The sequence below is a fragment of the Cavia porcellus genome, unplaced genomic scaffold, assembly GCF_034190915.1.
Source record: "Cavia porcellus strain 051 isolate PalLab524CR breed Dunkin Hartley unplaced genomic scaffold, mCavPor4.1 scaffold_7, whole genome shotgun sequence".
Taxonomy (NCBI): domain Eukaryota; kingdom Metazoa; phylum Chordata; class Mammalia; order Rodentia; family Caviidae; genus Cavia; species Cavia porcellus.
The window spans coordinates 37,597,441-37,612,814 of NW_026947490.1; the positions used below are offsets into that span (position 1 = coordinate 37,597,441).

At 37.7% G+C, this 15,374-nt stretch overlaps 1 protein-coding gene, 1 long non-coding RNA gene and 1 pseudogene across 2 annotated transcripts; 2 read left to right on the top strand and 1 right to left on the bottom strand.

The window, feature by feature from the left end:
- The first annotated feature begins 749 nt into the window (after positions 1-749).
- Zscan4 (zinc finger and SCAN domain containing 4) lies at positions 750-3,403 on the top strand. The gene is made up of 3 exons (XM_013155168.3): positions 750-1,184; positions 2,264-2,426; positions 2,515-3,403. Exons 1-3 carry the CDS (start codon positions 792-794, stop codon positions 3,273-3,275), a joined length of 1,317 nt encoding a protein of 438 aa, XP_013010622.1. The 5' UTR covers positions 750-791; the 3' UTR covers positions 3,276-3,403.
- A 3,302-nt stretch (positions 3,404-6,705) lies between these two features.
- Positions 6,706-15,351, bottom strand: LOC134476688 (uncharacterized). Its single transcript, XR_010048498.1, has 2 exons — positions 14,388-15,351; positions 6,706-8,976 (listed from the first exon to the last, which is right to left on the bottom strand). It is a non-coding gene; the product is annotated as an uncharacterized LOC134476688 (long non-coding RNA).
- Positions 8,079-8,936, top strand: Cavporv1r-ps744 (vomeronasal 1 receptor cavPorV1R-ps744 pseudogene; annotated as a pseudogene).
- Positions 15,352-15,374: the final 23 nt, after the last annotated feature.

Sequence of the window (15,374 nt, forward strand, 5' to 3'; positions counted from 1 at the left end):
TTTTAATAATTGTTCTTAGATATTGATGCTTAATGCAAAGATCAATGAAAAAGTTTTTAAAACACTGCAATGATAGCACAGTAATACAGAAATCAGTTTATTTTTAAATAAACTGGTATTGTATTGGTCACCTTGCTAAATTCACTGAAGTTAATCTTTGTTGAATGTTGTTCTGTAAACAAAATTGGGACTATGCAAATGACATTTTATAGATTTTCTTCACTGAGTTGGTTAGAGAGTAGTCTAATGTCTCATAGGGATAATGGAAGGCATGGTCTCTAATGTTTACAGAACACCTTAAGAATGAGTACTAACATTCATTTTTGAAATACTACTGAGACGGTTACATCATATTTCTTTATATTCCAATAACATAGTAAATCAAGGTGGCTTTAATTTTTAACCCACATTTCTTGATTTTGAAAATTAACTTCATTTTTAGTGACATATTATTGTTCTTCTTACATAGGATTGAATTTTATTTGAGATGGTTTTTGTGGATTATTTTAATATAGCTGTAAAATTTCCTTCTCTGGGAAGTGTTGACCACATTAATGAAAATAAGTGATGTTGCCTTAGTAGAATTTGAGCAAAGTTAGCTGCTCTCTTTAAAAAAAATTTGAGCATTGATCCATGAGGCTATGTGGTCCTGAAGTTCTGTTTGACTTGTTTGTCTCTAATTAAATGTCTCTTATATTTCTAGCTTACAGCTTGTAATCATCCAGCAGTAGTTGTAGATTCACCGAACATACGAGATAACGGCGACTGAACCATTGAAGTTGAGTCTGAGAATGGCTTTAGATCTCAGAAAATCATTTTGCCAAGAACTCTCCTCAAATAACCTTGAATCAGAAGATCTAGAATTTTCATCAACCCAAGGTTTTGCTGTCCCAAAGAGAGAGATCTCTGCATTCTCAAGCATTCAACTCAACTCATTGCAATACAGTGATAACTCAGAAGCAAGGAAGGAACTACAAAGACTGTATGAGTTTTTTCACTCATGGTTGCAGCCAGAAAATCATAGCAAGGATCAGATTATTGCTCAGTTAGCCATGGAGCAGTTTATGCTTAGTGGCCGCTGCAGGGACAAGTCTATATTGAAAAAGAAATGGGAATCAAGTGGTAAAAACCTGGAGAAATTACTGGAAGACTTGACAGATGATTGTATGAAGCCACCTGTGTTAGTAAGTAAATGGTCTGATGTGGGGAGAAAGTGGGAAAAAAATAAGTACAGTCATTCAGAATTACCAGAAAGTAAACAAAAAGTTATTGCAGATCCAGTTATTAGATCACACTTTCCCCACCCACTCTTCCTCATCAAGAATTTCTGCTGCTCTAAGTTATCAAGGAAAAGCAGAAAGGTATATATATCAACCAAATTAATTTTATGGGGCTAATTTATTTGGTATACTTACAGACTTTATGTAAAACAAACATTTGAGCAGAAACCTCAAAGATGAAAAAAACTGCTTTGGACAAGAGTTGGTTCATGCCTCAAGGGACCACAATATAATTTTATTAATTAGAAAGGATATACTAGTGATTACAGAGGACCTTCTTTCTTAGAATCCTGATTTTCAAAATTGCCGTATACTTGTAATGTCAAAATCAGTACCTGAGGCACACCCTCAGTCACTGGTAAACATGCAGTGTGAGGAAAAAAATCTTGAATGCCTGATTGTACACATTCCTAGATGGTTGGGCTGCACAAGGGCATACTTCACATTGTTTAGTTTGTAGACTGAGAAGAATTGTCACATTCTCATTTTTTGGTCATAATTTTATTTAAAATGGCGCCCAGGTATAGTACTGAAATCCTTTCTAGCAGAATTTCTAAGTGAAAGAAACTTTTGGGTTTGTACCTTATGGAGATAGTATATGTGTTGGATACATTTCATGCAGGATGAGTTAAAGGGCTATAAGCCATGAGTTCATATTAACTAATCAAGAAGACATTAAACACAACATCTTTAAATAGGTACATATAAAACAAGGTTATGTATTTATCATTTGAAGAGAATAGCATGACTAGAATTTCACAGGAAACTTGCATATTCTTTAGGAACAATGCTGTAATGTTTTCACTCTGTGACTTTAGAATCACAACAACTTGTGAATATCGAGAATGACACCATCAGAGAGAATGACACCATCAAGACACCAATAGCCAAAAATCATGTGAATGCTTGTTAAGTGCAGGTGTTTTGAAAAGGTTGTGTGACACAACAGATGCATATACAGGCTGATCTGGCTTTGTTTACAGGTCCATGTCTGCATGCAGGGACAGGAAGCACTGTTCTCTGAGGATATGCCCTTGAAAGAAGTCATTGCTCATCTCACGAAACAGTCATCAGCAAAAACCTTTACAGCAGGTATGGGCACAGCCCACCAGGTTTCCCAAAATGCTCCTTTGGGAACAAGACAAGGTAAGCCATGTGAATATGTACATCATAGAGGTGTTCTAGATGGACCCTTTTGGGATACAACTTCACTGAGTGACTTCTTGATTTCCAGGAAATGAACATGAAGAAGATGGCTGCACTAGTTCCTGGGAAGTAACTCAAGTAAATGACTATATTACCAATCCAGGAAAAGAAATAGTTTCCCTGCTCATTATTCCAGAAGCAAATGATCCTACACCTGTAGAGGAAAGTGCTTCTTGGGAGAATACACACAGCTCCAGAAAAGCAAGGCCAGTCATATGTGGATTGCAAGAAGAGTCCCAGAAAGGACCTTCTTACCAAGATGTCCCTATGGATGTGGGACCAGGATCTTCCTCTCTGCCACATCAATCCTCCTCTGAGCCAGTCTCTAATCACCACTGCAGTGAAGGAAACTCTGCCTGTGAGGAATCCCAAGAAAGATTCCATGAATCGCCCAAATCATACAAATGTGAGGAATGTCCCAAGACCTTTAAGTATCTCTCTCATTTCCTAGCCCACCAAAGAAGACACAGGAATGAGAGACCATTTGTTTGTGCTGAGTGTAACAAAAGGTTCTTCCAGACATCAGATCTACGTGTGCATCAGATGACTCACAAGAAAGAGAAGCCTTTTAAATGCAGCAGATGTGGAAAGTCCTTTACACACAAGACAAACCTGCGGGCTCATGAAAGAATTCATACAGGAGAGAAGCCCTATAAATGTACCCATTGCCACAGAAGCTTCCGCCAGTCATCTACATACAATCGTCACCAGAGGATTCATGAGAAACTTGGATCCAGAAATGTTCCCCTTACATCAGACACTTCCTCTTTGGCCCCTGGGACTACATAAAGGGTGTGAATACATATTCATATCACTGTTTGTATGTGCTTTTCCATTGACAGTATATCATGTAATTTCCTGGTTATACTTTCTATTTACATTCTCACTCTATTAAAATATGTAGAGGTCAAGAGAAAGTGATATATGGCAGTTTGTTCACTTAAGTATTCCAGCTGAGACAACATGGCTGAATAGAGGAGGCGCCTCATTTAGAGCTACTCAGAGAAATTCAACTAAAACTTGGGTAACTGGGAAAAAGGGAGGATATATACCCTGAAACCACACCCAATCTGAAAAAAAGAGACTCATAAGTTAAGCAAAATACATATTAAGGACAATGAAATGGCCAGCCAGTCCACATACTGCCAACAGGTAGCCAAATTGGAATGGCTGCTTGTCACACTTGAAATGTTAAAAAAAAGAAAATAGGATATACTAAAATACTGTGGTTAAATCAAGCAATACAGAATAGACTTGGGATATAAGGTCATGCCTCTTCTAATTTCCTCCAAGCATAAGATGCTACAAACAAGCAATGAACTCTGCTGTGTACAACACATGAACAGACAGATGAACAGGGAGTGAGTGAACTGCCCCCTCCCTGAAGATTGACCAGTCTTCCTTTTTTATTTTCCTTTTTTTTGGTACTGGGGATCAAACTCATGACTGTGTGATTGTAAGGCAGGTGTTTATGCCACTGGGCTAAATCTCCAGCCCTTCCTTTTCCTTTTCTTTTTCTTTTCTTCCCATTTCCACACTAGAGCACTAATTTGAACCTCTAGGAACAAGGCTGAAGACTACAGGGGTTTGTAGAAAATGGAGCAGCTAACCTCTCCCCTGTAACCTGTGGTTAGAGAGGTATGGAAATTAAACAGCCTTGCTCCATGGGGCTGTGCACCCTGAGGCCATCCCCACCCCCGGGACAGGAGCAGGAGCAGAAAGCAACCCAATGACTCACCAACAAAGTTACAGATTACAGCAAAAGCAGGTGATGGCGGAAATGGACCTCGAAAAGCATTAAGTGGCAAGTTAGCACTGCCCTTTTGGGAGAGTAGTAAGAATAGGGACTAACTTTGGACAGCAACAGCAGAAGCAGAGGGCCACAAGGCATCCCACTGCACCCTGCAACAAACCACCTGAGAGGACAGAGACTTGTCAGTGGAAGAGGAACACAGAAGGCTGAGCAAGGACCAGAGGAGTGAATAGTGCATGAGAACAGTCCTTTGTCTCTGTCTGAAAGAAGCACAACAACATGGACAGAAGGGCTGAAAGAAGCAGGGCATATTTTGGAGAATGTCCCATGTGCAGGTGAGAAGAATGTGTATTCTGATGCTGTAGGTTGGAATACTCTGTAGACACCTACTCAGACCATTTGCATAAAAGTTTGATTTAATTCTAATATTTCATTATTGATTTTTTTGTCTAGTTGATCTGTCTTTTTGTGATAGTGGGGTATTGAGGTCTCCCAGTACAATTGTAGTAAGGTTTACTTGTTTTTTCATATCCATTAGTAATTGTTTTATATATCTGGGTGCACTGGTATTTGTTGCATATAAATTTATGCTTGTTATCTCTTCTTCTTGCATTGTTCCCTTTACAAGGATGTGGTGACCTTCTTTATTTCTCTTAATCAGTCTTGGCTTGAAATTCACTTTGTATGCAAATAGAATAGCTACCCCTGGTTTTTCCTGATTCCTGTTGCATGGAGTATTGTTTTCCATCCTTTGTCTTTCAGTCTATGAATTTCTTTTTCAATTAAATGTGTTTACATATGCAGCATATTATTGGATCTTGCTTCTTGATCCATTCTGCCAGATTGTGTCTTTTTTTTCCTGGTGATTGAACTTGCCCTTGCCAGGCAGGTGCTTATGCCACTGAGCTAAATCCCGTGCCAGTCTGTATCTTTTTTTTTTTTTTTTTTGTCTTTTTGAGACAGGGTCTCGCTGTACGGTTCAGGCTGGTCTTGGGCTCACTTTGTAGCCTAGGCTGGTCTTGAACTTGCAACAATTCTCCTGCCTCAGCCTCCCGAGTGCTGGGATTACAGGCGTGAGCCACCACGCCCGGCTAGTCTGTATCTTCTAACTGGTGAATTGAGACCATTAACATTGATGGTTAAAACTGATGTATATTGACGTATCCTTGTCATGTTATTTACCCCATTTTTTCCTTCCATTTAATTGTTTGCCTTTCCTGGTGTATTCTTTCTTTTGGGGTTCATGGAGCTGTAGTCCTTATTATCTCTTTCTAGAATGTCCTTCAGAACATTTTAGAAGGCTGGTTTGGTGGTCATAAATTTCCTCAGATGTTTTTTGTCATGGAAGTATCTTATTTCTCCATCAATTTTGAGAGTTTCTGGATACATCAGTCTGGGTAGAAAGCTTTTTTCTTTAGAACCTTGAGTACTTCATTCCAAGGTCACTTTGACTTGAGAGTTTGTGCTGAGAAGTCATCTGTATTCTGATGGATTTTCCTTTATAGGTGATTTGTTCCTTTTCTCTGCCTTTAAGAGTCTATTCTTACGTTGAATTTCTGAAATCTTGACTGCAATATGCCTGGATGTGGATTTTTTTGTTCATTGCTAATTGGAGTTCTGTATGCCTCACTTATTTGTGTGTCAAATTCTTTTTTTCTACCAGGAAAATTTTCTGTCATAATGCCTGTGAACATGTTTTTAATGTCATTTGTGGTATCTCCTGCTTTTTTATTGACTCCAAGTAATCTTAAGTTCTTCTTTGTCTCATCTAGCAGCTGCTGGATTGATTCCCCATGGCTTTGCTATTTTTGAGAAGTCTTTCTTTTCCTCATTGCTAACTTCAAGCCTGTCTGAGATCCTGTCCTCACATTGGCCTAATGTGCTTTGAACACTTTCAGTGGAGTTTTTATTTTCCTGGATATTTGCTTGAATCTGCTTTACAGATTCCATTTGCTTCCTATGCTGCACTTCCATGATTTGCCTAAGCAAAAATTTTTTTTAATCTGTGTCTGTTCTGTCATCACTAAGCATGGTGTATATTCTGGTAACCTCTGTAGTTATTTCGGAGATTATTTCAGAATTATTTCAGAATAACTGCTGTAGTTATTTCAGAGATTCTGATCTCAGAAATAATTTGTCTATCTTTTAGGGAGAAATATATTGAAGTCTTCTCCCCATTTAAATCTATTTTGTGATTTTTTACAAGATTTTTATATGTATTCTGGATATTATTATTTTATCAGACATGATTTGTAAGTATTTTATGTTCTTCAATTAGTCTTTTAAAGTTTTAAATCCTAGTTGTGTGAATTTCAGGAGAAATTTTTTTAAACTTTCTCTGGGAATTATTAAAATTTCCTTTAATGTGGAGTACAAGTTAGAAAAATCTTACTTATTTCCATAAATATAGTTCATATCTAGTAATATGACTCAATTTATTTAATCTTTTCAAGTTCTAAGACAATATTTTTGTTTAGGTATAAACTTTATTTAAATTCTTAAATTTTAAAATATACATTTAAATTTACATTCACAGGTTACAGTGCAATACATTTTATACTTATTTCTTGGAAAATATTATACCTTTCTATGAATTCTAGTTCTGATTCCCTTAATTGAATGTGAGAAATATACAATTAGATTTAAAATGATATTTTATTCTTTGCACTCATTTTGCTTCATTTTAACTTCCTGTGATACTGACTATCGGATAACATTTTTTCCTGGTTCAGGTATGTTTGTGCGAACCTCACAGAAGGACATCAGCCTCATGCAGACTGAGATGAGCCTTTCTGTCTTCACATTGGCAGACAGACCTGTAGTGTGGAGGAGTCATGGAGTACTGGGCACTTTTGTGAGCCTGTGAGGGAACCAGAACTGCTGCTTGGCACTTGTAGGGTTGAGCACAGGTCTTCCTCTTGGCTGGTAGAATCTGAGACTCCTGGAAATATGAACATGGGCTTGCTTGCTGAGCAGAGTAGGGGATGTAGGGTACTTGATCAAGCTTGCAGCTGACACTTTGGGATCTTGAGTGTAACTTCCTTGAGATGTTAGGGGACCTTAATAACTTGAGCATGGGTGCCTCTGTCCTTGACCTCATTTGTCTGCATCTACATCAGGTATTTCTTGTGCTTCTGGGAAAAATGCATGTCCATCAAGTACTTGGGGTCTACACTTTAGCAGATTCCTGTCTCTGTGATGGGCTTTTCTGGATGCTTCTCTGGGCCTTCTTTGGGGCTGGTTGCCTTTTGAGTTGATTTGGATTTAACCATGTCTCTAGTGGTAACCCAAAGCTCCAGACATGAAAACACTTTTGCATAAGTGGTTTTTCAATAATTATTGTATTCTTATTTTCAAACATCCTGCTGTAGAACAAATCTTGAATCTTAACAGAAAGCTTTTATCAAAGTATTGTTAAACAAATACATTAATCAGTTTTTTCATATATGTGTGGTATTTATTGATGGATGTTGTATTTATTGTTGAAAGAAACCAGATTATAAACATACTCCTTAATTTTTGAAAAAGACTATGAAATAGAATAATCAAATATTGCTTCATATATTTGACAATCATTTGAATTAATGGGAAAAAATTTTAAAAGTTGTTAGTAATTATCTCAAACATTGTTTTCCTTAAATATATGCAACACTGTTGAGAGATACATAAAATACTGTTGGAAATAAAGAATCAACCTTTGATATATATTCACTTCAGTCAATAATTATAAAAATTAGGAAGGGATGACTATTTTAATCTGTGCCACATTAGTACAAATAACAGAAACTTGTAATTTTCTTGCCTGAATCTGTTGACCCTAAACAGAAATGAGACAGAAAATGATTTCTGGGAACTTGGCTATAGGGATTTTCTTCCTTACACAGATTGGAGTGGGAATCTGGGGCAATTATGCACTTTTATTTCATTATTCCTTCCCTGTGTACACCAGAAAGAGTCTGATTCCCAAAGACCTGATTTTAAACAGGACTTTAGACAACTCCCTGATTATTATCTCAAGAGTATCTGAGTAATTCACTCAGAAAATGAAAGACTTTGGGTTGAATCATTTCTTGGATGACACTGAATGTTAATTTGTGCTCTACCTTTTTTAAGTGTCTGCAGGGACTACCCTATATATTACTTTTTCCAATGTTTTTATTTAAAGAAAGAGAAAAGAAAATTAAAGAAAAAACAAAATAGAAAAAAGAAAAAAGTAGAATAATACAGAATTTAAAAAAATTAACATCATAAAATTGCTAGTTGACACATTACATATTGTCATCCTATTAATAGTTGTTAAAATTACAAAATTAAAAGAATAAAAACGGGAAGGAGAGGGCACAGCCAAGAAGAGGGACTCTGGTCCAGCCCTGCCCGGCCCCTCTTCCACCCGGGGAAAGCACCACAGCTGCCGGCTGGAAGGAGGGAGCTGGGCCAAGCCTCTGGAACCTGCTCCAGTCTCTTCTGCGACCTTCTTTTGACGTGGACAGCACCAGCACTACTGCCACTGCATGGAGGAGGGAGCAGCCCTGCTAAGGAGGTTTGAGGCCTACCTAGGCCATAGGGGGACCCACTATCAGCCTGGGGAGCTTTGCCATCCAAGGAGCTGGTTGACTACACAACATCCAATCCTTGGGAGAGTATGAGATCCTGGCTTTATCATTCAAAATTGATGGTGAAATATGATACTTCCATGACAAAGAACAGCTGAAGAACTTCATGAACACCAAACCAACCCTGCAAAAAATATTGAAAGACAGTTTAGATACACAAAGGAAAAAAACACTAAGCAAAGCAGATAATTAAACAGAACAGAAAGACAAAGATGCAACAGCAGAGAGATAACATGTCACCAATAAACCAATATATAACAGTTATAACCATTAACCTAAATGGTCTCAATGCACTAATTAAAAGAAATAGACTGGCAGAATGGATCAAGAAACAAAATCCAACCATATGCTGTCTACAAGAAACCCATCTAACCCAAAAGGATACTCACAGACTGAAAGTCAAAGGATGGAAAACAATACTTCATGCAATAGGAACCCCCCAAAAAGCAGGGGTAGCTATTCTGTTTGCAGACAATGTGAACTTCAAACCAATAATGATCAGAAGAGATAAAGAAGGTCACTACATACTGCTTAGGGGAAAACTTCTATAGGAAGAGATAACTATCTTAAATATATGTGCACCAAATTCTAGAGCACCCAGTTACATAAAACAAGTAATATCAGAAATGAAAAACCAAATTATCAGTAATACAATTATAACAGATTTCAACCCACCATTGACACCAATGGACAGATCAACCACCCGTGAACAAATGGAATTGATAGACATATACAGAGTATTCTGCCTAACAAGAGAATACACATTCTTCTCAGCAGTACATGGGTCATTCTCTAAAATAGACCATATATTAACTCACAGAACATATTTAAATAAATGCAAAAGAGTTGAAATTATCCCTTGCATGTTATCGGATCATAGCACTATGCAATTAGAAATTAATGATAAAAGATACTTCAGAAATACCAAAAATACATGGAAACTGAATTAACACATTCTTGAGTAATCAGTGGGTCATAGAGGAAATTAAAGAAGAAATTAAACAATACCTACAAACAAATGAAAACACAAATACAACTTACTGGAATCTGTGGGATGCAATGAAACCTGTCCTCAGAGGAAAATTTATTGCACTGAGTTCCCACATCAGCAAAACAGAACAAATATAAATAAATGACCTGATGTTACACCTCAAACATCTAGAAAAAGAAGAGCAAGCCAAACCCAAAGCTAAAAGAAGAGAGGGAATAATAAAAATCAGAGCAGAAATCAATGTGATAGAGACTAAGAAAACAATCCAAAGAATCAATGAATCAAAGAGTTGGATCTTTGAAAAAATAAATAAAATCGATAAGCCCCTAGCCAACCTTATTAAAAAGGGGAACAAAAAGTTCAAATTCATGCAATAAGGAATAAAAAAGGTGAAATCACTGCAGACCCAATAGAAATACAGAAGATCATCAACATCTGCTTCAAAAACCTCTACTCTCAAATGTTTGATAACACAGAAGAAATAGATTCTTGAAGCATATGAAGTACCAAAGCTATGTCAAGAAGATGTAAAACTGCTGAATAACCCAATTTCTATTAATAAAATAAAAAATGTAATTAAGTCATTACCTACAAAGAAGACCCCAGGCCCAGATGGTCACTGCAGAATTCTACAAGAAATACAAAGAGGACCTAATGCCGACACTCCTCAAACTCTGCAATGAAATTGAAAGGGAAGCAATACTTCCCAAGTCATTCATGGAAGCAAATATTATTCTATTACCAAAACCTGAGAAAGACCCAACTGAAAAAGAGAACCACAGACCAATCTCAGATACAATCTCAGATACAAAAATCCTCAATAAAATATTGGCAAATAGAATGCAGCAAATCATCATGAAGATTATACACCATGACCAAGTAGGAGTCATCCCAGGTATGCAGGGATGGTTCAACGTACGTAAATCAATAAATGTAATTCACCATATCAATAGAGCCAAAAGTAAGAATCACACAATCATTTCTATAGATGCAGAAAAATCTTTAGATAAGGTACAATATTCATTTGTGATAAGAACCTTGCAGAAAAGTGGAATAGATGGTCTTTACCTCAACATAATAAAGGCCATCTCTGACAAACCAACAGCCAGTGTCATACTAAATGGTCAAAAATTGAAGGCCTTTACTTTAAAATAAGGCACAAGATAAAGATGTCCCCTGTCACGCTCCTGTTTAATATAGTACTGGATATACTAGCCAGAGCAATTAGACAAGAGAGAAATAAAAGGCATAAAGACAGGAAAAGAAGAAGCTAAATTATCACTATTTGCAGATGATATAATACTCTACATAGAAGACCCCCAAAACTCCATTGAAAGACTCCTACATATGATAAATAAATTCAGCAATTGGATACAAAATCAATACTTAAAAATCAATAGCATTCCTATACACTAACAACAAAATCACAGAGAAATAAGAGAATCCACACCCTTCACACTAGCAACCAAAAAAATGAAATATTTAGGAATTATTCTCATGAAAGAAGTGAAAGACCTATACAGGGAAAATTATAATACACTTAAAAATGAAATTGAAGATGATCTCAGAAAATGGAAAGACATCCCTTGCTCATGGATAGGAAGAATAAATATTATGAAAATGGCCATTGTCTCAAAACTGTTATTCAGATTCAATGCAATCCCAATAAAAATGCCATCAACATACCTCATAGATCTTGAGAAATCACTCCTAAAATTCATCTGGAGCACAAAGAGACCTAAAATAGCAAAGATAGTTCTAAGCAGCTAAGGCAAGGCAGGAGACATCACAATCCCTGACTTGAATTTGTACTACAAAGCAACTGTAGTAAAATCAACATGGTACTGGAATCAAAACAGAGCCAAAGATCAGTGGAATAGATTAGAAGATGCAACCACAACTACAAACACACTCAACCACCTTATCTTTGATTTAGGAGCCAAACCTGTTCACTGGAAGAATGACAGTCTCTTTAATAAATGGTGTTGGAAAAATTGGCTCTCCATATGCTGAAAACTAAAACTAGACCCATGACTATCACCATGTACTAAAATAAAATCTAAATGGATCAAAGATCTAAATATTAAAACAGAAACACTAAATATATTGGAAGACAAATTGGGTAAAAACCTTGCAGACATAGCGGTAGGTAGAGAATTCATGAACAAGACTCAAAATGCCCGGGAAATACTTCCCAGAGTCAGTAATTGGTATCACATCTTATTAAAAAGTTTCTGCATGTCAAAAGAAATCTCTAACATAGTGAAAAGAAAACCCACAAACTGGGAAAAAATCTTAGTGCACTGCCCCTCAGACAAAGGACTTCTGTCTAAAACATATAAAGAATTTAAAAAAAATCAGGTCCCCAAAATTCAAAGACCCAGTCCAAAAATGGGCATCTGAGATGAATAAACAATTTTCAGATGAAGAAATAAAAATGTCAAACAAATATATGAAACGTGTTCATCATCATTAGTCATTAGAGAAATGCAACCACACTGGGCCACATTGAGATTCTATCTCACTACTGAAAAAATGGCCAAGGTCAAGAAAAACACCAACAACAAATGCTGGAGAGGCTGTGGGGAAAAAGGAACTCTCCTGCACTGTTGGTGAGAGTGTAGACTAGTGCAACCATTGTGGAAGTCAGTCTGGTGATTTCTCAGAAAGCTGGGACTGGAAGCCCCATTTGACTCAGCTATTCCATTTCTAGGCATATTGCTAGAAGAACTGAAAACATCATACTACAGTGATATATGTGCACCCATGTTTATAGCAGCACAATTTGTAATAGCCAGATCTGGGAAACAACCTAAGTGTCCATCAACAGGAATGGATAAAAAAGTTGTGGTATTTTTATACAATGCAGTACTACTCAGCAATAAAGAATGATCACACTGAGATATTTATAAATAAATGGATGCAGCTTGAGGCCATACTCATAAGTGAAATAAATCAAACTCACATGTATAAATACCAAATAATTTCCCTAGTGTAAGAAATGGTAAGAATACATAAATATATGTGGTAATCATGATTGCCAGTCACACTGATTTGAAGCCATATAATGTTTTCCCTCACTAATTGGAATGGTTCTAATCTGGGTTGTTCTATTTTATTGTCTGTGATACTATGAATAGCTATTTTGAAGAAAATAAGACAACATAATAGCTAGTGCTGATTCAATATCATCCTATTTTGAAGCCCTATCAAGTTGTTGTTCATCTGTTTCCACTGGTTTTAACATGTTGTATCTTATTATATTTTAATGTATGTGAAAGTATAAACAAAAATTTTTATAGGCAAGGAGATAGTATAGAAACTGATGTTTGGTCTCTTGTTAGCTGGTTCTAAATACCCTGCGATACTTTCATTCTCTTGAATGGTTTCACACTGTCTTGATAAGTTTGATGCTATAGTATATGAAGTTAGACTCAAATATTTCAAGGAAAGAGACACTATGGTGACTACTACTAATGTCAGGCTACCTGGTGGTGAAACACAGTGATGCTTAAATTGTTCGGTTTGACCTGTGTTGTTCTATTGATATATTCTTTTATGTCTCAACCTCCACAAGTATGACCAGTGATCTGTGAGCTGCAAGGAGGACAGAACTCGCTAAACTGTTATCCACATGTATGTTTAGGTTGGCTTCTTTCAGTTTGCAGTTTTGAAAATAGGATATCCAATTTTGTAGCTCTTGATACATGCGCTGGAATCTCTAACCACTGTTAGGTATACTGGTAACAGTGACCGTACATTTAAGTTAAGTGTTTGTAAGTTTTCCTTTTAAAAATCACACTTGCTCTTAGCTCACAGTTTGAGTCCCACCTGACTATAAATCTACTTTATAGACTATAATCTTCCTTTATCAGTAACGTACACTTTCTGCCTGTTTCTTCATAGTATTTTCCATTTATCTTTAGAATGCAGGAATTACACAAAGTAATACCTATGCAACTATATTTTTCTATCAGTCTGGAACTAAATTCTGAAAACACAAACACAAAACACTGTGACTATAAAACAGTAGGTTTAAAAATTGTGGTAAGACAAACAATTTACAATTTGCCACTTTGTCTAGTTAAAATACAAGGAAAAACAGTATCAAATACATCCACAATGGACTCCATAGGGCATAGAGATGGCACTGAGTGACACACCCCAAAATGGGAGCAGCTGCAGGAGATAGCTTGTGAGGCGCCCATCATGGGGCTCAGGTACTATCAGTGGGCAGAGCACAGCAAGGCTCAGCACAGCTGTGGTTTAGTGCTCACCAGACAACCTGTCCAAAGTGCACGGTGTGGTTAGAATACGCGGTAAAGGTTTAAATTTGTTTCTTTTGCAAATGAGAAGGCAACTGAGAGATGGAAATCAGAGAGAGGAAGCAGAAAGAGGTAAAAAGAATTGAGACGCGCAATGTACTTGCACCAATCTTCCGAGAAATATAATTGTCATGCAGTGCACTTGTACTAATAAAAATTACAAAATAAATAAACTTTACAAACTTGGATTACAAGACACATTGCCTTAATCCCTCTCACCTGGAATGCACTCATCCCATGTCCTTGCCACTTTGTGCAGCTCTGCAGTCCTCTGTGTGTTCAGCTGAGCTGTCTTGGCTGCTTAGATGCCCTGAATGGATTCAAACTGTTCCTGTCTCGTGGTCATTTTGACTTTGGGGAAGAGCCACAAGTCGCAGGGTGCCAGATCCCGGTGAGTAAAGTGGATGAGGACAGTGCCCTGTTTCAAGAGCTGCCTTTCTGTTGGCTGGCTCAGGGCTGCAGCAGTCACCATTTTGGATTTGCTGTGATCAGAGCAGAACCCAGGAGTAGCAGTGGTCTGACTTCTCTAGGGTAGAGTGTGGCCTGTGTGAGAAACTAAGATGCGAGGGACTTCTCTATTCTGGAGAACCCCAGGCCCTTCCACCTACACCCTGCTCTCCTTTTGGGTCTGGTCTCATCTATGTAGCAAACACCGCAGTGCCTTCCACCTCCAGCAGAGGTCCCCTAGGCTCGGCTGCTAGAATCTCAAGACTAAGATTTTAATGATGCCTTCCACTGGAGATTTGGGCTCGGTAGCCTTTATCCAGGCATTCTAGAAAACTGAAGCAGGAGGATCACAAATTCCAGCTCAGTTTGGGCAATTTAGTGAGGCTGTTTCAAAAATTACAAAAAATTTAAGCACAGTTCCAGAAATCGCCAGACACACACACACACACACACACACCACGCACGCGCGCGCACACACACACACACACACACACACACACACACACACACACACACACCCCACGCACGCACGCACGCACTAATCCCTAATCCCAGGCATCCGCTCGCAGGTCGCGGACTTTGTTTCCCAGAACACAGCTCTGCGCGCGTGGGACTTTTTTCGCGCTGGTGAGAACCTGACGGCCCCTGATCACGTCATAGTAGTGACGGGGAAGGATTACCCAGAAACTCTTGCGCCGACGCAATGTGTGGCTCTCCTGGCGACCCAGGTGGGGAGGAAAGTATCTTGTGAGGGCGTTG

Excerpts from the sequence above, each read along its gene's own strand:
- Zscan4 (XM_013155168.3), top strand. The coding sequence starts at position 792 with ATGGCTTTAGATCTCAGAAAATCATTTTGCCAAGAACTCTCCTCAAAT. Across the intron at positions 1,185-2,263 it reads GTATGAAGCCACCTGTGTTA|GTCCATGTCTGCATGCAGGG; the intron begins GTAAGTAAATGG and ends CTTTGTTTACAG. Across the intron at positions 2,427-2,514 it reads TCCTTTGGGAACAAGACAAG|GAAATGAACATGAAGAAGAT; the intron begins GTAAGCCATGTG and ends CTTGATTTCCAG.